The sequence below is a fragment of the Rousettus aegyptiacus genome, unplaced genomic scaffold (genome assembly GCF_014176215.1).
Source record: "Rousettus aegyptiacus isolate mRouAeg1 unplaced genomic scaffold, mRouAeg1.p scaffold_m13_p_7, whole genome shotgun sequence".
Lineage (NCBI taxonomy): Eukaryota > Metazoa > Chordata > Mammalia > Chiroptera > Pteropodidae > Rousettus > Rousettus aegyptiacus.
Window position 1 is genome coordinate 18,482,338 of NW_023416310.1, and position 21,492 is coordinate 18,503,829.

A 21,492-nucleotide genomic window follows, 5' to 3' on the forward strand; every position below is an offset into this window, starting at 1 on the left:
TGTAGAATGTGGTATCAAAGGATTTAATGCTGGTTTGTCGGAAAAAAGTAAAAGGATTTCTTCCTTGTTGTTCAAGATAATTCTCTCATGTTTTATACTGTCTTCAAAATCATTCTTTCTTTTCTATTCTAGGAAATTTATATAATTAGGGATCCAGGGGGTCTATAAATTAAATGATGGTAGTACAGTAATAAATAATGTGCATCTTTGTGCTAACACTGGCTCTCTGGTATAAAATTCCAAGAGATTGTTGCAACAAGAAAATTTTAAAGATTTGACACGTGGCGTTGGGGTGAGGTGGGCTTTGTTTACATTTATGATTTAATTCATAGGTTCATTATTCTGTTGACCTTAGAAACACAGCTAAAACTATTGATTTGAGGAAGGTTCTTTGCTTGCTTTTTTACTTTGCTCTTTTGCGTAATTTATCAGTGGAAGTCTCACAGGCCTTGCCTATTTGGCCACACTCTTACCTGTTCCTTGGTACAAACAATAGAGCCAGTTATAGGATGATTGCCTAAGGAAGTCTTTAATCACTAACTGGACCACATAAGTTCAAACCTGTGACGTTTTCTCTGTCAAGCATTAAGCTAACATAAAAGATCCCACCATGGAGTCCCAAACCATAAATCAAAGTTGTCACAGCTGGAGATTCTAGTGCCACTTGCCTTCACGCAGAACTATTTGGGATCAGAGGCTTTGCTGCTGGTACCTTACACAGCAAATATCTGTTAATTGACTCTAACAAAATATGTTAAGTATTTCTGATACTCACTGTTGGGTTTTCTGCTGTTTTTTGATCTATCAAAAATCCTAAGGGAAATACCTACTGTTCTTTCAGAAACTTTTTGTCATAAGTTGTCACATGAGAACTTTTATTGATGTTACATACTTGTCTCATCCTGGAGAATGATATTAAATAATAAGTTAGTTTTTTAAAGTAAATTATTTTTTAAAACATTAATTTACCTGAAGATTTAAAGCAGAAAATTAACCTCAGACCTTTGCGATATGATAGTAAATATACCTAAAATGTTAAATTGTTGAAAATACTATAAAGAATATTTTGAAGGAAGGCTCTCAGCGAAAAAGTAGCTTAATATTTTAAAAGATATTTGATGTTAAGGTAAGCATTAAGTCATCTCTCTTTTAATAGCCTATTTTTACCAAAACCAAATTATTTTAATTTTAATCTAAAACCATATGCTAGTCCTATATTTATTTTTAACTTAACTTTTAACTTCATTTTTAACACATTCGATAGGCATATGTGTGTGTGTGTGGGTGTGGGTATGTAGGAGGTAAGAAAGTCATTCCTGTTGGATCATGTTTTTCTGAATGGCTGTGTTTAGGAATAAGTAACATTGGGTTTTGTGTATTTGTATATGTCTTCTAGGTTCTGATAACTGGTCCAGCAGACACTCCTTATGCAAATGGCTGCTTTGAGTTTGATGTGTATTTTCCTCAAGATTATCCCAGTTCACCCCCTCTTGTGAATCTAGAGACAACTGGTGGTCATAGCGTGCGATTCAATCCAAACCTTTATAATGATGGCAAGGTAATGTAATTAGTCTTTCGTTTTGGTTATCTTATTTCCAGAGTACATTGCTATCTTCATGTTTCTCTTCCCTATATGCAAAGATTAGCCTGAGGAATGAGAGGGAAGGAACCAAAAAGGGCAGAGACACAGCAGTGTTAAGAAGCACGTACAGTCTTAAGAAGTTACTGAGGGACTAACTTATTTAACACATTCCTTGGCCAATTGAGAGCTTTCTCCACAATGTAGATGATAGAGCCAGATGTCTGTCTTTGCCTCTCACTTTGCTTTTCGTATCTCCTATTCCAGTTATCTTTTCACAAGTGCCTGAAGATAGATGAATGGCAAATGCATGGTACTGTCAACTCTATGTTCCTTTTTTGCATATCCTAACTTTTTTTTTTTTGCTATCATAACCATCTGTGTTTTCCATGATATATATAATTGTGAATTTGATTTTAAAATATTTTCTCGTAAATAGGAAGATGCATTCCTGTCATTCTCCCACAAAGTTGACAAACAGATATAATACAAATTATTTCATTTGACAATAAACCTTTTAAAATTTGATTTAAAAGAACAGTCATCACTTTTCAAAGTAATTTTGGACAGTCTGATGGAATTTCAACAATAAATTCCATACTGAGAGTATTTAATATTTAAAAATCAGTAGAAGGGACATGGTTCCATAATGTAGTGGTTAGCATGTTTGCACCCCATTGGAGCCACGGTCCGTGGACTGCGGCCATGCCACCCTGAACAAGCCCGATGTCTGATCGCAGAAGCTAAGCAGGGTTGGGCCTGGTTAGTACTTGGATGGGAAACCACCTGGGAAGACCAGGTGCTGTAGGCATAAATAATCATTAAAAAAAAAAAAAAAAAAAAAACACTAGAAGGGCAGACGAAATTTATAGGCTTCACAGGCAGACACTTCTTTGATGATTCTAGAAGCTGATCTGGTATATTAAAGATGATTCTAGTCTTCGCTTGGTTTTGTCTTTCTAATTTCAAAATGTGCAGCCTGCCTCAGATCTCTGCATGCAAGTTTCATTTTTTCTATTTTATAAGCTCAAATCAAAAAACTGGAATCTGTTTTCTGGGTTTATTGTAGGAGATTTAACCACAGGTAGACCTACTTTCTTGAATAGCAAAGAACAAATCTTTTATAACTGAGTAGAGAAAAGAAAATAGCAATGTTGGCTTTACTTAAAGAGATTGAAACCTAAAGTTTTAAGTGTAAAATGTTAACATTTAATTGAGAAATTATTTTTTTAAGACTTACTGGTGAAGAGGATAAGGGCTTGAGAGTTCAGCACTCAGAATTATATCATTTTTTTCTTATTACACACTGGTAACAACATTTAACATTGAGTTCTAGATCTATAGATTGGGATAAGAATACCTGCCATTGATAGTCACAGGGATGCTCTAAAAATCAAATGGGATGGTACGTCTGACAGTACTTTAAGTAATACACAAAGCCATTCATATACAACTGTTTTTAAGATATTAATGAAATTACCTACTAAATGAATTTTGCATGATTGCTTTTATAGAGCATTGAGAGAATAGCAGGGAGATGAATTTCTCTTTTTTTAAAAAATGCTTATTTTCTAAATCTTTTGCCCGGAATGTGCAACTGTTAGTTTACAAGAATAGATAATGACCTAGTTCTTTTTCCTATAATCACCAGTTGACCTCCGTTAGATAGTTTGAGTTCATTCCTGCTGTCTGAATAAACAAATATCTAATGTGTCCTAAAGTATGTTCCAGGGAACCTTGGCGATCCTCAAGACCCTTCCAGGGACTCTGTGAGGCCCTCCCCTTCCCAGTTCCATGTTTGTATAAGGCTAGATTTAAAAATATGTTGTCAATATTAATTTTTAATAGGTACTGATTCATTTTTCATTATGATGAAATCGTCACCGATTTGGATCACATCTGGAGATGCCAATTTGTTTTTAACAGACTGACCCTTAGGGTTTTGTTTGGGGACATAAATCTGAGATACTTTGACATAATAGCATTTCATTTTTACTTTTAGTTGTGACAACTTGCTTTAAAATGTACTCTTTAAATTTTGTTTGTGTTTTCCTTACTCCTCAGGTTTGTTTAAGCATCTTAAATACGTGGCATGGGAGACCAGAGGAAAAGTGGAACCCTCAGACCTCAAGCTTTTTGCAAGTAAACAAACTTCTCTGACAGTTTCACTTAGAAAATGAAGAACTATCTATGTTTTAACAAAGGAATTGTAGTGACACGAATAACCATAATAACCCCCCATACACACACACACACACACACACACACACAGAAATTGATAGGAAATGCATATTAAATAGATTTAGAGGTGAACAGTTATTACAGTGGAGTCTCATCTGGAATTTAAAATCTTAAGTTAGGGCATGAGATGGAAATTGCATTTTGTTAAGTTGCCATTAAAGTACACTATGATGTAACAAGATAAAACGAGACAGATTATCCCATTTCCCAGTAACTGTAGGGCTTAGATACATGTGAATGGAACTTAGTAAGCTATTAGTATTATGTATCTTTCCACATATGATATAGTTTTGTAATCTAGTAATATTCATTTGAGGTTCAGAAATACTATTGTGGAATTAATGAAACTTAGAATTTGTAGTTCTTATTTTGCAGAGCAACTGACACATTTTTTAGTCTTGAGTTTTATAAATTAATTTCCACAGAACACTTCGAGCACATAAAACATATCATGTTATATCATGTCCCATCAGCTGATGCTTTATCTTCACAATTCAGAATCTCAGCAAAGAAATGCACAAATAAGCATATTAATAACAAATAATTCCATTGCTTATTTTTTAAGGAGACAAATTATTGTAGCTACATGATTTAGACTCACATTTACCGTTTAGTGTTTATTTTAAGAAAGACCTCCATAAATTATCCCCAGATAAGCCTATTAAAGTTGACCTACCCTGAAAGGATTATTTTCTTACATACTTATTTTGAATTAGGTGAAAGGATATATGAAAAATAATTTTTTTAGGTTGTCACTTTTTTAAATTCTCTGAAAAGACCTTACAGCAAACTATGAATTAGAGAAATAATACTATAATATAATTTTTTTCTTTTTGCTCATATGGAGACCAAGAAAAAATGAGTTTATGTGATTCATGCAAAGTAACTGCTTCATGTTAAAATAATTATGTCAATTATTTCCCAAAAAAATCTTAAAAGATTTTTTTCTACATACGTTACTCTTGTCAACATAAACTAAGCTTATGATAGGTTTTACTGTGACAGGAAATTTGGAGATATCTATTTTTCATGAACTACATTAGACTTACCTGAAAATTGAAATCAACTTTTGAATTTTATTTGAATATATGTCGTTTTAAAAATAAATTTATAATTAATTATCAGTTTTTTAATTTAAAATTTGATTTGCTTTCAACTTTTATATTGCCTATATATCTATATTATATACCAAAACTTGTGTGAAATCAAGAAACATATTCAGAGTTTAAATTTCGCAAGTTTAGAGACTTAATTACCCACACATAAAAATGATCTTTTTTTGTCTGTTTCTTTTAAGGTTTTTTGTCATATACATAGTTTACATAATCATAATCATAATGTACATAATTTGCATAATCAGAAATTATTTGTATACCTCTCTGTTCACTTAACATTAGAGCATATATCCATTTTTAAATTATATTTTTATAATCTCTAATTACTATATATAATAATATTTTGAGTTTTATACTATAATTGAACTATTTCTCCATTATTAACTAAATATTTTAATTCTGTCTTTTTAGTTTTATAAATAATGCTGTTAGTATATGACTTTCTTTATATTTCATATAGTTTCCTGAATCTAGGTTTCCAGGTTTGTGATGAATTTAACTTGGTCAGGAACAAGAGGAGGGTCTGTCTTTTCTGTGGCAAGACTGATTAGCACTGTCTTCTTCCAGATCTTAGGGGCGGAGGTGGGGGGATCTTTCAGCCTTTCCCACTGAATATGATGTGAGCTGTGGGTTTTCCATAAATTCCCATCATTGTGTTGAGGACATTCCCCTCGTCTTCTAGTTGCTTGCATATTTTTATCATGAATTAGACACTTCCTTTAGAAGCAGATGACACAGCCTTAGAAAGAATTAATTTCTTTTAAGTTAGAGTTTGAGACCCAAGATGTTTTACTCTTCTATTTATTACATGTGCACAAAAGATAAAAGTACTTTTGCCAGATTGAAAATCTTCCACAAAAATTTCTAAAGGTTATAAAAATGCCCAAAATATTTTGAATAGTGACAAGCATTGTTAGAATTGCTTTGTTTCTTAATAGTGAAACTCTTAAAGGAGTATTTATTTGCCTAAAAATATCACATTTTTTAGTCTTATGCCATAGGTCTCATGTCTAGCAGTAACATAATATAGTCTTGACTATTTACATAATTTAAAATGAAAAGTCATATTATTTAATTAGAATTGTCAGCAAGAATTATGACATTTTATTAGTAGCATCAGATTTTGGTATTGCTTATGTAACTGGTTTTTAATGTTGCTTTAGTGAACCTAAATTATTAATATCCTGTTAATACCTTGTGAATAGTTTGTTCCAATTGGACGTTAATAAAGATGTTAATGCAGGAGGAGTTAAACATATTTAATGGTTCAGATTATCACCCATTTATAAATGGTTATAAATGTTAAATACATACTACCCTTTTTCTTAAAATAGAAAGTTCCAGAATCAGCCACCAATTACAGTCCTATTCAATAACATAATTTTCCGTACAGGCAAGTACCTACTGTTTTGAGAGACTTAAAGCATTTTACTAATTAAGAGTGTTTGTTCCTTTTTTTCATTCCCAAAGATGTTATAATTTCATGATATAATTTTTTATTGCAGATTAACGTTTTAGATTGTATTCTCTGTACTTTCCTGTTTTTGAAATATCTAATATACTGTACCAAGTCAAAGATTTAAATCTTTGACAGGACAGACATAACATGAAAATACAGGAAATAAGTTAATAATTCCTAATGGGAGTAGGATAGGAGGAGGAATGCGGCAATCTGGTGGATATTCTAAAGATAATAATGGTTGTGAGAATGGATAGTGGTAGGAATCTAGTGACCAAATGCATATATGAAATTGTAGGAGACTAGATTGCTAAGCAATTGAGTGGCAGTGCCTGGTAGAAGACCATACAACAGGGTTAAAATTTTTGTTTTGACAAAGTAAAAGGAAGCTATTATATGGTCTTGATTTAGTTAGTTTTTGAAGAAATTATAATAAGAACTTCTTGTAGTTTTGTGGATGCTAATATGGAGGGACAGTAAATTCAGCCTATGAGTAAAAGTCACTTTTGACTTTATGAAAATATCAAAGAATTGACTGAGAATTGGTTAACCTACATTATGAAATGAAAATATATTGTTTATTATTAAGGTAACATAAATATAATCATATGTATATAACATACTATGGAATGCAGTGAATATTTTCTGGCTAATTACCCCACCATTTTCAACTCATTTTAGTAAAACACTTTAGCAAGATGTAGCTGTGATAAATACTATTATTTTCTTATTTGAATCTGGGTAGCTCTTTTAATTTTCATCGATTAAAATGAAACTCATGCTGGCTGCTTTTTTTGAATGCCCCTATTACATAGGTGTAAAAATAGTTTTACAGCAGAAGTGATTTTGTTTTATATTTTACTATCTTCTGGAGGCATACTGTCATTTTTACTCTAAAATAGAATAGCTACCATGTAGTGATTAAACTTATGAGCATTAGTACTTTACCTCCCCCTGAAAAAAAAAGTTTATTTAACTCTCACAGTCATCCTATAATGTAAGGTATTGTCCTTATTTTACAGATGACCAAAAAATAAGTTCTGAGGGGACATATTACTCTGCCTACTGTGGTCTCTGACTTCAAATATTATACAGTTTTTCTCAGAGCTAGGTAAATCCTATTATTTTTAATAATTGAAACTAAATCCTTTTAAAATAGAGGAATTGTTTTTCAAAGGATTTATTAACTTACTGTTTTTTCATGCCCAATGTTTTATTGGCTACGATAAAATATGCTGTAAAATAAAATGACATAACAGGTTATGTAATCCAAGTCTCCAGAAATACCATAAAACCAATATTATGAATAGTTGAGTACACTGAAGAGAAATAAAGTGGCATTTATATACTTCCAGAAAGGTAATATTTAAAAAGTAAATAGAAGATGCCTTTAAAAAATAAATGCACAATAATGTTACCCAATGATAAAGGAACCCATGTTATAAATTGTTTGAATTTAGTTCCAAGTAATATTGATATTTCAGTGATGTAAACTTTATAGTCCAATGTACGCAGATAATAATTTACACCCAAATTTATTTCTTAGCTGTAATTTTGAGTTCCCTATGCAAAATATCCAATCTTTAAGTTTCCTTTATTTCATTTAGCCTTTTGAAACCAAATATGCTATGAATCTGAAACTTAAATTATTTGAGTCTTCAACTGCCTGAGATTTATAAAACTATGTTTTGTCTCAAAGAAGGTAAGGTTAAATAAATAAATGAATCCTGTGTTATAGATTTGTGATGGGTTTTTAATGTAATTTTTTTCTCTGCCTTTGTCAGTAAATGATGATTTTGATCTTACTCATATTAATGGAAGAGTAAGATTATTTAAGAGGGAGTGGGAAAGGAACTAATAACTGTGTCCTGTAAATAACTTTCCCACATGTCAGGTGTGAAAGGGGGAAGTATATAGCCAGAGGACAATCACATTCCTTCAATAATATATTTGGTTTCAGAAACTTTAAAAAAATAGGAGAGTCTTGCCTCATAATTATACAGATTAAATTTCCTTTTCTGTAGTTGACCCCTCAAAAACATCATCACTCTAGTTCATGTTTAACCTTGTCTATTCTTAGGTTATATTTTTTAAGTTTTAAGTCCACACTTTTAAACATTTCTAAGAAAATATATCCTGTGACATTGTTTTAATAATCTTTCCTAATGAAAGTCCAATTGCTGTTACTCTGTTTTGATTTATGAAGCAGGCAGATGATATCTAATGTTTTCCTGCCTCCAAAGATGTTATATTAGCTAGTTACATAGATGCATTAGGTAGCAACATTACATTAGCTAAGAATGGTTACATCTGGAGGTAAAAAACCCCTTCTGTTTTATAAGGGTGAATCAGAGATGGTTTTAGAGCTATCATCTTGCCAATAAGAGTTTCCAGGAATAAAGTTTTTGTGTTATTTTGGAAAAAGTCAGTTTTCCTTGGGATACAAATGAAGACTGCCTAATGCATAGATTTCCTTACAAGTGAGCGTTAAGAGTGCAGAATTAGCTTCATGCTCTTTAAGAAAGAGTAAGGACAATTTGAGGATAATGTTTAAATTGGTATGTGATATTTATTAATTTTTTTAGCAATTTTAGGAAATAGACTTTTTATATTATTTTCAAGGATTCAAGAAGATAAAACATAAGATTTAAGACTACCATTCCTATTTAATTTTGCTTTAATAATAAAATATTTTAATGTTGTCATTATTGACATCAGTTTTATGGTGATAAAAATATGTGGAAGCATATATTAAAAGAGACTCCTAGTAGATAAAGCAAGATATGGGTTTACTGGTAGTAAAATTTCCTGTTATAACTATTCTTTATTTCTTTGTTCCTCAGGTGTTGGTATCTGTTCAGTCCCTCATATTAGTAGCTGAGCCTTATTTTAATGAACCAGGATATGAACGGTCTAGGGGCACTCCCAGTGGCACACAGAGTTCTCGGGAATATGATGGAAACATTCGACAAGCAACGGTTAAGTGGGCAATGCTTGAACAAATCAGAAACCCTTCACCATGTTTTAAAGAGGTATATTCAATAAAATTAATAAAATGCTTTATTAAAGACATTATGGAATATAGTTTATTAGTATTGTACTTGCCTTTATATTTAGAATATCTTCTGTATACTAAACTTTACAGCTTAATTATAATTATAAATATGAAATCAGTAATAATGCAATATAGATGAATTTTAAAACCACCTACTTCCTAAAAGGCATCTGACTATATTTAGGGACAGTTTTATTAATTCCTTATTTTTAGTAGTTATTCTACTAGCAGCTATCTAGGCATATTACTAAAATATTTCTCATAAAATTTTATTAGAGTTAAGATGCTTTTTAAATTTATCTTGCAAATAGAAACTTTGCCTTGATGCTAATATATCTGTGTGTGAATGCTGAAGAAAAGATATTTTCCTCAGGAAAAAGTTGGACCTTGGGAGTTTCTGAAACCTGTCTTGATAGTATCAAGTGATTTTATTTCACTATGTCCGAAAGTGCGGCTCTTTTTCTGTTGTTAGTTGTCCCTCAATAGTCTGAGTAAAATATGATTGTCTTTCTCACCTGTCATATGTGATTACTTCATCACATCTTACTTTAACTTTGTCATGAAACATTTTTTTCTTAAAATTATTTCCCTTTGATCATCAGTTGCTTAATTATACGAGAAACTCAACATTTTAGGGGAATAATTGGCACATTTACCTGACATAAAATTGATCTTTAATATAGCTAAGCAAATGTTATGTGTGACTACGATGTGTAACATCATACCTGAAGTCCTCCTCTTTATCAAATAGCATTGATGAATGTATTCTGAAGGAATATAGAAAGGATATTTCTTCCTTCATTTTGTTATTACTAAATGAATTTACACTTTGAATGACAAAGTTGGGTATTTCGTTTTTGGAAAGGCTTGCATTTTACCTTGAAAAGCTGTGGAAAATCACTTTTCCTAATATTATAGGAAATAACAAATATGCACTTATCTGCGCTCTTAAGCATAATATTCTTTCCTTCAAGCTTAGGTTACTTATTTATTTTGCAGCCCTGTTGAATGTAAACTATTATTAGGCACTGCACTAGGTACTCAGAACACAAGGATAAATGAATTTCAGTTTCTACCCTTGAAAAACTTCTTTTCTGCCTGTTCGTATCCTAAAATAATTTTTCAGTGCCCTTAAGACTCGAATAATGAATCCAGGTATATAAACTACTTGATAGATAGATCCACTAGAATGTGTAATAGTCATCTCAAACTTAACACTGTAAAACTGAAATTCTATTTCTTCTTTCCTCCCTCTCACCATAAAAGCACCGTCATCTAAGCCCAAAACCTTAACCATCTGTGACTTCATTCTTTTTTTCACATACCATATTATTGACTCTATTGGCAAATCCTGTTCGTTTCACCCTTTAAAACACAATCAAAACTTGGTGGTATAACCATCTTAACCATGGCTAGTCTATTTCAAGCCACTGTTATTGCTTGCTTGGACTGTGGAAGTAGTTTTCTGACTGGTTTCTCTGCTTCCACTTTTGTCCCTCTACAGTTATTCTCCACACATAATCGGATGATCTCACTCCAGTGGCTTCCCACTCTGTGGAGAAGAAACCCCAAAGTCTTTTCCATGGCCTACAAGGCCCTGCATTGTCTGGCCCCTACCTACTTATTCTTCAGCATCGCTAACTTTTTAAAGGCTTTTGAGACCAAATGTTAGGATAGGTGGGAGCAACTGGAACTCAGATACACTTCCAGTAGGAATATAAACAGGTATAGCCTTTCTGGAAAACTCTTTGACAGGATCTGATAAGCTGAGTATATGCCCTATGACTAGGAGTTCTACTCCATGGTATATATTCAATAAGCATGGTATATTTTCAATATTTTCAATTGTGTACATACCGGGTACAGAGAAAGTTCATAGTGTTATTCATAATTGTTAAAGATTGGAAATAGCTCAATTGTCCATCAACAGAATGAATAAACAAATTATGGAGTATTTATAAAATGGAATAAGCAGTGTAAATGAGTAAACTGCAGCACACGTTAACATGGACAGATACCATAAACACAATATAGAGCATCAGAAGCTAGGCACAAAAGAGTACATTCCATACGATTCCATTTATTAAAAATTCAGAAAAGAGTAAAACTAATTTAGGCTTAAAGGATTCAGGATAATATTTTCCTTTGAAAGAGGATTAATGGTGAGAGGTAGCGGAGGGAGTATTCTGGCAGGCTTGGTAATGTTGTTTCTTATCTATATAGAGATTATAGTAGTGTTTTCACTGTGGGAAAATGTGTCTAATTGTACACGTATGATTTGTGCACTTTTCTGTATATGTTAAACTTTAATTTTAAAAGGTATCGAAGAAAATGTATAAGTACATATACTCAGTCAATGTATAATTTGTTGGTTCATGCATAAAAACCTTTTTTTTTTTTTAGAAGAATAAACTGTTAATACAGGGAACTCAGAGTTTGAGGATGACTTTTACCAGAAGCAAATAAGTTTAATTTGAAACAATAATCCTTCTTATCCTTTAGAAGCTAGCTCATATTAAAGAGGACACCCCTTGTCCATGAGTGCTTTCCTAATTTTCCCAATTGGATATGACTCGCTCCCCTTAGAATTCCCTGAAATTTTCTGTTTGTTTTTAAGTACTTTTTTTCTGGTGCACTCACTTCCCATATGGTTCTGCAGTTATCATGGTTCTTCATGTCAGGTTCTGCCTTATTCACTGTTTAACCCTGTGTGCGTCAAAATGCAATAACCGTTCAGTGTAATAGGATCTTATTGGTGTTTTACATCCATGCCCAGGGTTTTCTAATGATTTTTCCCATCTAGGTATTATTTCCTTTTCTTTAGAAGATATAACTTCATTGGAAAATGTATCAGCTCACCCAGAACACAGAATAATATTTACAAATTGATTTAATATTTCCAAATCTGTTTTCTGACTTAAATTTGTCAGAAATAGACTCCTACTTACACAGGAAGAAATTTTAACTTATTTTTTTCAAAGAGATTTTTTTTTTTGATCCCAAGTGTAAACTGCAATTATTAGAAGGAAATTTAACTTCATAAAATCCTATCCATAAATTAACCAGAAGATACAATTAAGAAAGTAATAATAATGCCTTTTTTAGGGCTCTCTTTTGAATGCCTTTGACATTTGTAATATCTTTAGTTTATCTAGGTATTCTTTGAGTTCTCTTTTAAAGGTAGAAATTTTGACATATGTACTCTTGCCAGTGCTTTTCTAATTCTTCTCTGCTGGTCATTTATTTGTTCATTTACATTCACCTTTTGAGTAGATTGCATTATATATGACATTCTCTCTGAATTAGGATTAACTGTTTGAATGTCTGATTAGCATTGGTATGATTTTCTGCTATAGAACTGAGCATTTCCACACCTGTCATCTGATGTCATTAACCTGATTTTCCCGTTACATAGAGTTCACTAAATTGAGTTTTATGGAGAGAAAACCATTGTAGTGTCTTTTAAATCTCATTTCTTTGTAATGCTACACATTTTGTCTTTTAATTTCTGACCTGAATATATTTTGTTCTGTCGTTTGTTTTATTCTTAAGGTTATACACAAACATTTTTACTTGAAAAGAGTTGAGATCATGGCCCAGTGTGAGGAGTGGATCGCCGACATCCAGCAGTACAGCAGTGATAAGCGGGTGGGCAGAACTATGTCTCACCATGCAGCAGCTCTCAAGGTGGGTAAGCCTCCTGACATGAGCCCCGTTGGTGGCTTTAAAAGAGGAGTCGTATATTTATTGACAGAACCATGGTCACCAGATGCTAAAGGGTGGGAGAGAATCAAAGAAACATAAAATTTATTTTTAAGTTCAGAGGCCTGAATTGCTACCCAGAAGTCTATAGGAAAGATATACTCAGTTTTGACATTGAATCGACAGTTCTTAAAATTAAAAATCGGCACAGGGGCTGAGCTCTGTACAGAGTTTTATAGAATTGTTTGAAGGTGATGACACCACATGTGCTTTGCGAATGACATTTTTTTATTCCTTTAGCTTTTCCCTAGTCCTCTGATCTTCTGGAATTTTATTACTTCGAGTAATGATGGAGGTGGTAGCTGTATTGCCTCCAACATTTGGTTGGTGGAAGTGTCTTTGATATAAACCTTGTTTAGGGGGAAGCGGGCAATTGTTTTCAACTTGGGCATTCACAAAAAGGAAATGTAAAATAGGAAGATTTGAGAGAGATTTTTTCTCTATGGAACTCATTCCTTCATTAACCACCCAACTTTCCCAGCCTCATAATATCCATCCCTGCTTAACTCTGTTCCTTTTATTCTCCGCCAATTATCTTTCCTCTTTTATCTTCGGTTCAGTTTTTTCCATATTTACTGGCTCTTTTCCTTCTCACTTTACAACTGTCTTCTCTGAAAATGAGAGGATGATGATAATAAAGATGTATTTGTTTTTTAAGTATGGTTTTAAAAAATATTCTTATCTTTTTGAGTTATATACAGGAATGTTTATGAATGAAAAACCACATGTCTGAGGTTTGCGTCAAAATATAAAAAGGGGCAGGTATTGAGGGGTATAGATGAAACTAGACTGGTCATGAGTTGATGATTGTCGAAGCCATGTAGAACATACGTGGGAGTTTATATTCTGTCCATTTTTGTATATGCTTGAATTTTTCCATTTTTAAAAATTTCTAAAAATAAAATTATTTTCCTTTTTAACACTTGCTGCATCCCCAAGCTCGTTTTATTTTGTCCCTATTATTATAAAACCCTTTCTCTCTTTTACTGTCAAACTATAGCACTAACTTCTGCCTCTATTGTAAAACCACCCTCTCACTAATTAACCTTTTGTGGTTTAATGTCCATTCTTCCAAAGTTACCCATTCTCCAGATCTCAAAGCCAGTGACCTGGCTTACCTCTCTGTTCATTCATCTCTTTGTTTCCTCCAGACCTTTACAAATGCTTATTTTTCACTCTACTTTTCATTTGCTCAATAGCTTACTGCCATTCAATTTTCAGTGTAAGTTTCACTTTATAGAAGAAGTCTGCCATGACTTTTAAATTAGATGATTCAGCATAAGCTTTTGTAACACCCTAAGGTTAAGCTTAGTTTAAAAGAAATTCCGATGATAGTTATTTCTAAGGTTTGCTCTGAACAGTAAGTGACATTGAGACAATTCGTGTGAAACATTTTACAAACATTCTGCATAGGACTTAGTACCCGGTAAATACTGGGTTTTCATTCACTAAAATAATAGTGGGTTTATTTTAATTTATGGATTTGTCATTCTCTCAAAAATGTTTAATTAGAGGCAGCACGTATTACAAGTCAAGAGGTTACTCTCATTTAAGTGGTTACTCTCTTAAATGGTATCCTGTAAGTCATCAGTGTTGCTGTTCCTGTGCCGGCTTAGGGTCTGCAGGCATGCTACTCAGGGCTTTTTGACAACATCAGTTATTTTGAGACATTTTTGCCAATTTTGTTCACTCTCTGATATAATAGCTAGTATAAGGAAGGTGCTCAGTAAGTATATGTAGGCCTATGCTTTAGATTTTGTTTTAAACTCATTTCTTCCCTCAGATGATGTGTGGTAAAATCCCTAAGTTTATAGTTCTAAACTCACTCATTTTCCCCATGCAGCGTCACACTGCTCAGCTCCGGGAAGAGCTGCTAAAACTTCCCTGTCCTGAAGGCCTGGACCCTGATGCCGATGATGCCTCGGAGATGTGCAGTGCCACAGCAGGTGCTGAGGAGACTCTGGTACACGATCAGGTCAAACCCAGCAGCAGTAACGAACTCCCCAGTGACTTCAAATTATGAGCTGCATTGACATGGACTTCATAGACACAAGGCTTTGAAGCACAAGCCAAATATGTCAATATTTGTATGTAAGAAACTAATTATGTAATAGGTAATGAAACTGAAACTATACAATGCCCTTAAGGAGATTCAGTTTAATTCAAGGTGATCTTTATTTTACCTGTACAAGAGTGTAAACTTTTTTGTGCTTTTATTTTTCAATTGTGAGAACCACTGATTGGTATGTTGAACAAATTTGTGTATACAAAGAAATGGATAAATCACTGATATATAAGGGAAACTACCTTAGGAAAGAATGTTTACTGAATGTTTATTTTATTTTTTTTTTACTGTAGAGTGAGAGGTTGTTAACAAAGAATATATATTGGTCATTCTTACAACTACTATTTAAAGTCAGCAACTTTTCACTGAATTTGATAGATTTTATGTTTGGCCATATCTTCATGCTCATATATTTGATTTCAGAAGACCTCCTACATACACGTCAATAAAAGTTAAATGGACATAATCCCTCTTTTTTGATTTACTGGTACATTTTTAAAATGATAAATCTGCCATAAAATGCATTATAGCTGGAGAGTTGCACTTGTATGGATGAATTTATTACATTCAACATATTTAATTTTATGCCTTCTAATTCTAAGATGCAGAAAAAAAATAAATGAACATGATTTTATTCTATGCCAACATTTGAGCTTGTGAATGTATCCATTATTTGAATTTAAGTATGTGAAAAGGAAAGGTCAATTTGAAAAGTCACTCTTAAACTGATTTTCTTCCTAAAGGGCTCCTTTTTTCCTGGACTCTGGTTTTATTACTGAAGTCACATGTATGTATTAAACACTGAGGCTCTGTAGAGCAGAGAGGATGTACCTTTCTGGTGCTGTTACAGTATATTCTGTACCTGCCATATAGGCTCAATTTCATGCAAATTAATCCTAGAGACAAATAAATAAAGACTTAGGTGTATTAGTATGTCTTATTTTTAAAACAATTTGCCATGTGTGAAATGCTATTTTTATAAAAATTTGGACACTTTCAAGACCTAAGCATAGGAAAGGAAAAGATATTTTTCCAATGCTTGTTATCACAAAATAAAAGCTAAGGTGATTCTTGACAGTATTTATATAAAGAGGTATGTGGGAACCCTGGCTCTGGAGCTGACCAGGAGAAACTGTATCCTGACCAGTGAGTTGCCCTCAAGAAAAAGAGGAACTACAAGGTACAGAACTCCTTACACATGGATGAAAGAGGGACAAACAGTATGTGACCAGGAAATCAAAGGTTCTCAAACACATAATGTTGGGTCTCATGGGTGGTGAGCTACACCAAGAATGACAGAGTCAGTTTATGAGAAGGAAGAGTCAATTAAATGTCACCCACAGGCATACTAACTAAAATCTAAGTATAAAACTATCAGCAATAAGAAGTAAAAGGACAGTCATCAATCCTGTAGTCTTTTTTTGTTTGTTTTTTGGTCTGTAGGGTCTCATCAGGGTAGATGATCAAAGCTGCTATCAAGTGTATTGTTTGCCTCCAATTTTGAATTTTTATTTCTAATCATTAAAAGAAGGTTGGGTCCTTATCCCCATTCCACACCATTAGTCCTCAGAATGCTAGTTTTTAAAAGGAAAGTAACAATACCAGTACTTTAAAGCCCAATTCATGTTTTTAAAAATCCAAAGCTTAAAAGTCTAAATTTGAGACCGTTGATATTAAAATGGTTCAATGTGGAATCCAGACTTTATGTCAGCAAACATTGGTGCACTTAACTTTGTGCTAACTACATTCAGGTTCCTGTACTTGACAGTTGAATGACAAACATGAAAACATATGGTAAGTTCTCTTACAGGGTTATTGACAGGGTATTTTTGGGAGCACAGAGGAGGGATGTCTCAGGTAAGTATTGATGGCCACTAAGGTGATACGGCCAGGGAGAGCTTCCTGAAGAAAGATATGTTGAGTCTTGAAGGGTGAGGATAAGGAAGTTAGCCTGGCAGGGAGAAGTTATGACAGACACAGAGCAAAAGGAGAGCTCAGGCTAATGGCACCACATTAGATACTACTGGATTCTAGGAGACAAAGTGGGGATGGTTGGGATGGAGGCTGTAGTGTTGGATAGGTACAAGGGGTTGGGTCATGGGAGACCTTGTTTGTCCTGTTAAGAAACTGTGCCACCATCTTGGTGGAGAGCTCTCAAGGGGGTTTAACTAGGGGCGCAGCCTGTTACATTGTGTTTCGGGAAGATCATTCTGCCAACTCTTAGAAGGCAAGGAAATCGATTCAGGGCCCACTCTAGGGTCCAGGTGGTATGTCATGAACTAGAACAATTGGGTGGCTAGGAAGGAAAAATGGACAGAAATTGAGGAAATGCATATTTTTTGGTGTGAGAATAACTTAAGTATGTCTACAGACCGAGGAGCCAGTGGAGGAAGGCGAAGGTGGAGGTGTTGGAAAAGGATGGACCAAAGACCAGCACAAGACGGCCTAGGACCAAGAGCACGTGCAGAAAATGAACTGTGAAGGTGTTATCTTAAAAGTACAAAAAAACTGCTTAGGTATTATTCCAGCATTAAAACCAGTATCTTCAAAGTCAGACAAATGTAGAAAGAACTGTAACCATTTTTTTCTTTGATGTCCTATAATTTGGACATCAAAGAAAAAGACGGATATGGTGAGGTGTTGGAAGTTAGTGTGCCTTAAATGGGTGAAGGGCCAAGGTTTTTGGTTATCCCTCCTTTACATTAGAAACCAATGTTTTGCAAAATACAAGGAAAATGTTGCAGTATTGTCACATTACTTACCCTCACTTTCTGTTCTTAGTCCGTTGCCAACTGGTAGCAAGTCATGTGGACCATGACTTGAGCAGCACTGAACAGAAGTGAGGGTTGGTCTCCAGCCAGGTATTACTAGCTGGCCATTCCTTAAACCAGAACTGATTATTTAGTAGACAAATTTCTACAGTTGTATTTTTTCACCACAATATGTACTTTTCCACAATTAAAAGTTAATACTCTGATACATCCTTGGGTGCTGGAATAGTATCAGTTTGCTAAAACACAAGCTTCAAATCTTGAGAGGTAATAGGACTGGCTAGGTCAAAAGATTCCAAGATGGAAACACACTGGGTCAACCTAAACACAGGAACAGACCCAACCGCAGACCTTGGAGAGCGCGATAGAGCTAGAACAGGCAGCCAGGGAACAAGAGGCCTGGAATGAGGGGCCTGGCCCAAGCTACTGCGTTGGTCTTCAGTCTTAGGCAGGGTGATCAGAGGGCCTAGCAGGGCCTTAGGTTCATTTAGTTACAGTAATACTGAGGGTTTTTAAAAATTATTATTATGATAGTTATATACTCTTTTATGCGGAATTGGGAAACTACTGAAAAAATACAAAATGTAAAATTAACACTCAATTTTCTGATATTTTTATCTTCCATTTTCTATATTCTATATAATTGGTTGTATGTAAGTTTTATCAACTTTTTAACTATATTATGTACTTTTTACCATTAAAGCAAATTAATGGCTGCATAATGATGTACTTAACCAGTTTCTTGTTGTACATTTAGGTTATTTCTATTTCTCTAATTATAAATAATTCTCTAAGAAACATGGTCTATATCTTTATTTCCTTATGATAAATTGTAGAAGTAGAATTACTAGATCAAAGGTTTTGATACATGATTAACTACTTCCCACAAAGGCTCTACTGGTCCACACTTCTAGTATCAGTTAATGATGCCATGCCCCAGCCAGCATTGGGGATGGTAGTTTTTTAATCTGATATTTTCACCTGTCATCATCAAACATGCTTTTATTTGCATTTCTTCAACATTGGTGATGTTTATTAACCATTTGAATTTTGTCGGTGATCACTTTATACCTTTGCCCATTTTTTTGCATTGTCTTAAGATGTTAATATGTATTTTTCCCAGATTGCCTCTTAATTTTTGTTTAATTTTGAATAAATTGATATAGAGCAGTATAGGATAATAATCTATCTGAAGGTCTTTTTTATCTGTCATTCTGAAGTTAAATGAAAATTCTTAATTATTGCCCTTTACTCTTAATAGTAGTTTAACTTCAAACCTATCTTCTGCCTATTGGTTTTACAATGTAATTGCCTTTTTGTTTTTAGATTTTTAAAAATATTACACAACTGGATATTTATTTAAAATGAGAGACCATCACCAATTAAAATACAACAAACATAGCAAAATGTATAGAAATACTTTTATTAATTGAAACGCATTTTTATAATAATCTTTTCTTACATATATTGGCTGCAATCTTTTAAAAATCTTTTTTTTCCCCCCCTTGGGTGCAATTTTTGGTCACCTCTTCATATGACCACAATTTCTGTAATGTTTTTATTGACTAGAAAGACAATTCATTAATCTAGTATGGTTGAATAAAATTTGTTTTTTATTGTTGATGGTACAGATACATACAAGATACAACCGATGCCATGGACATATACATTATTTATAGTATTCTGGCAGGTTTGTGTTCCACTAACATAAATTCTTTATGCCATGATTCTCATAAAAAAACAAAAAGCCACATGGATTTATAGTGATATACTCTGTGTAAAAATCAAGTATATTCCTGTCAGGAGTTGATTTTCATTTGGCCAGGCATTGATGAGGACTGAATCTTTGCTCAGTTTTAGCTGTCTGGTTATTGGAAGAATTTTACATTGACAGCTTCTTGCTCTGTACATTTCAAACCTTGTTACCCTCCTATTCCCCACCTGCCTCTGGTGTAGAGCACCACGGGACTCATTTATCTCATTCCAAAACCTCCAGCCTGCATTTTTGTTTCATATGAGGTCAGCACAGATGGCTGTGGGAGCATTCCTGGAAGCCATTCCTACACTAGCATGTTTAGCAGTACCTTAATTATCTGTGGAAATGACTGAAAACCACATAAACCTATGTCACTAAAGCAAAATTAAATATATCCTCGACTCAACTTTCTGCATTCCCCAAATTACCCCAGCCACTACAATGTCAGCTGATTGGAGAAGTAGACTTAACTGATTGACAAGAAAATATCCTCTAAAAAAAAGTTTTAGTAGGATATATTTCATATACCCTACAATTGTCCCATTTGAAGTGTACAATGGTTTTTTGGTTTATTCACAGATATGTGTAACCATCACCACGGGCAATTTTAGAACATTTTCATCGTCTTGAGGTCTCACTTTTCCATTTGAAGCTGAGTTGTCTTTTGCGTGTTTTGTATCCTAATCTCTTTTGGAATGTCTCTGAAACTTTTTTTTCCCCCCTGAGATTTCAAAAGCGTCCCATGATGTCCACTATTCTAAGTTTTTTTTTTTTTTAAGTTTCTTTTTTTGTGTAATTTTTCCACTTACCAAGGAAAGTTCAAGAGTTAGGATTATGGTATGTCTTTATATAAAAGGTAGAAGGGTAGAAGTTCTTCCGGGGGGCAGATTTTGACGTAGATAAAGCTGTAACATCAAAGAAGGAGGCCAGTATGGTTGGTTAACAGTATATGCTTGGTAACAGTATCTCAAATTCCCCAACTGAGTGGAGGATAGATAGTGATGGACTGTATGACCAATGACCCCAACAATCATTGAGCCTAGAATTCAAATTAAACAAAATGATCTTTCACAAATTGATAAGGCAGGGAGTGCCCTCATGAAGGTTTTACAGAGGACCAAGGCAAAGTGACTAATTGCTTTTACGCAAATCAGTTATCAATATAACCTCATGGCTGGATTGGATTGGTTTGCGGACTTAAGGGCCTGTGTTTCCATACATTTCCTATGGAACACTCATACATTCTACAGAAAAAGACAATTCCAGACAAAACAAAAAGATGAAGTAAGACGTGCATATAGAGACAAGCAGGAAAAGCAAAGCAAAGGACACAATGAGCAGTGTGGTTGGCGGCGCTAAGGTGAGCCCGGCAACAACGGCCTCCCGCCCCTCATGCATGGACTGCGCTTACAGATATGATTTTCACAAACAGAATGTGTTAGAAGTGAAGGGATACTTTTGTGATCAGGCTACACAAAGCTTGCAGTCTCTGCTTCGGGCTACCTCTGAGAGAATCCCTCTGCCATGTGAGCTTCCCAACAGAGAGGCCATGTGGAAGGGAACAGTTAGTGGGAACCTAAGGCCTTCTGCCTGATAAGCTTGCAGAGAAGTCCTCTCCTAGTTGAACCGAGTATGTCATCACCTCTGTGAGAGCCCTTGAGCCTGAGAGACACAGCCAAGCTGCACCCA

The 21,492-nt window shown here is 34.0% G+C and overlaps 1 protein-coding gene and 1 pseudogene across 11 annotated transcripts in view; both read left to right on the forward strand.

The window, feature by feature from the left end:
• Positions 1-16,206, forward strand: part of BIRC6 (baculoviral IAP repeat containing 6) — a 184,843-nt gene extending 168,637 nt beyond the window's left edge. For 10 of the 11 annotated variants that reach the window (XM_036224567.1, XM_036224569.1, XM_036224571.1 and 7 more), the window contains 5 exons: positions 1,397-1,558; positions 3,644-3,721; positions 9,238-9,426; positions 13,002-13,136; positions 15,055-16,206. In XM_036224567.1, the coding sequence (XP_036080460.1) occupies positions 1,397-1,558; positions 3,644-3,721; positions 9,238-9,426; positions 13,002-13,136; positions 15,055-15,234 (744 nt within the window). In that variant the 3' untranslated portion in view covers positions 15,235-16,206. The remainder of the gene's footprint in view (positions 1-1,396; positions 1,559-3,643; positions 3,722-9,237; positions 9,427-13,001; positions 13,137-15,054) is intronic. The other variant, XM_016136041.2, reaches the window with a different exon arrangement.
• Positions 2,275-2,390, forward strand: LOC118606253 (annotated as a pseudogene).
• Positions 16,207-21,492: the final 5,286 nt, after the last annotated feature.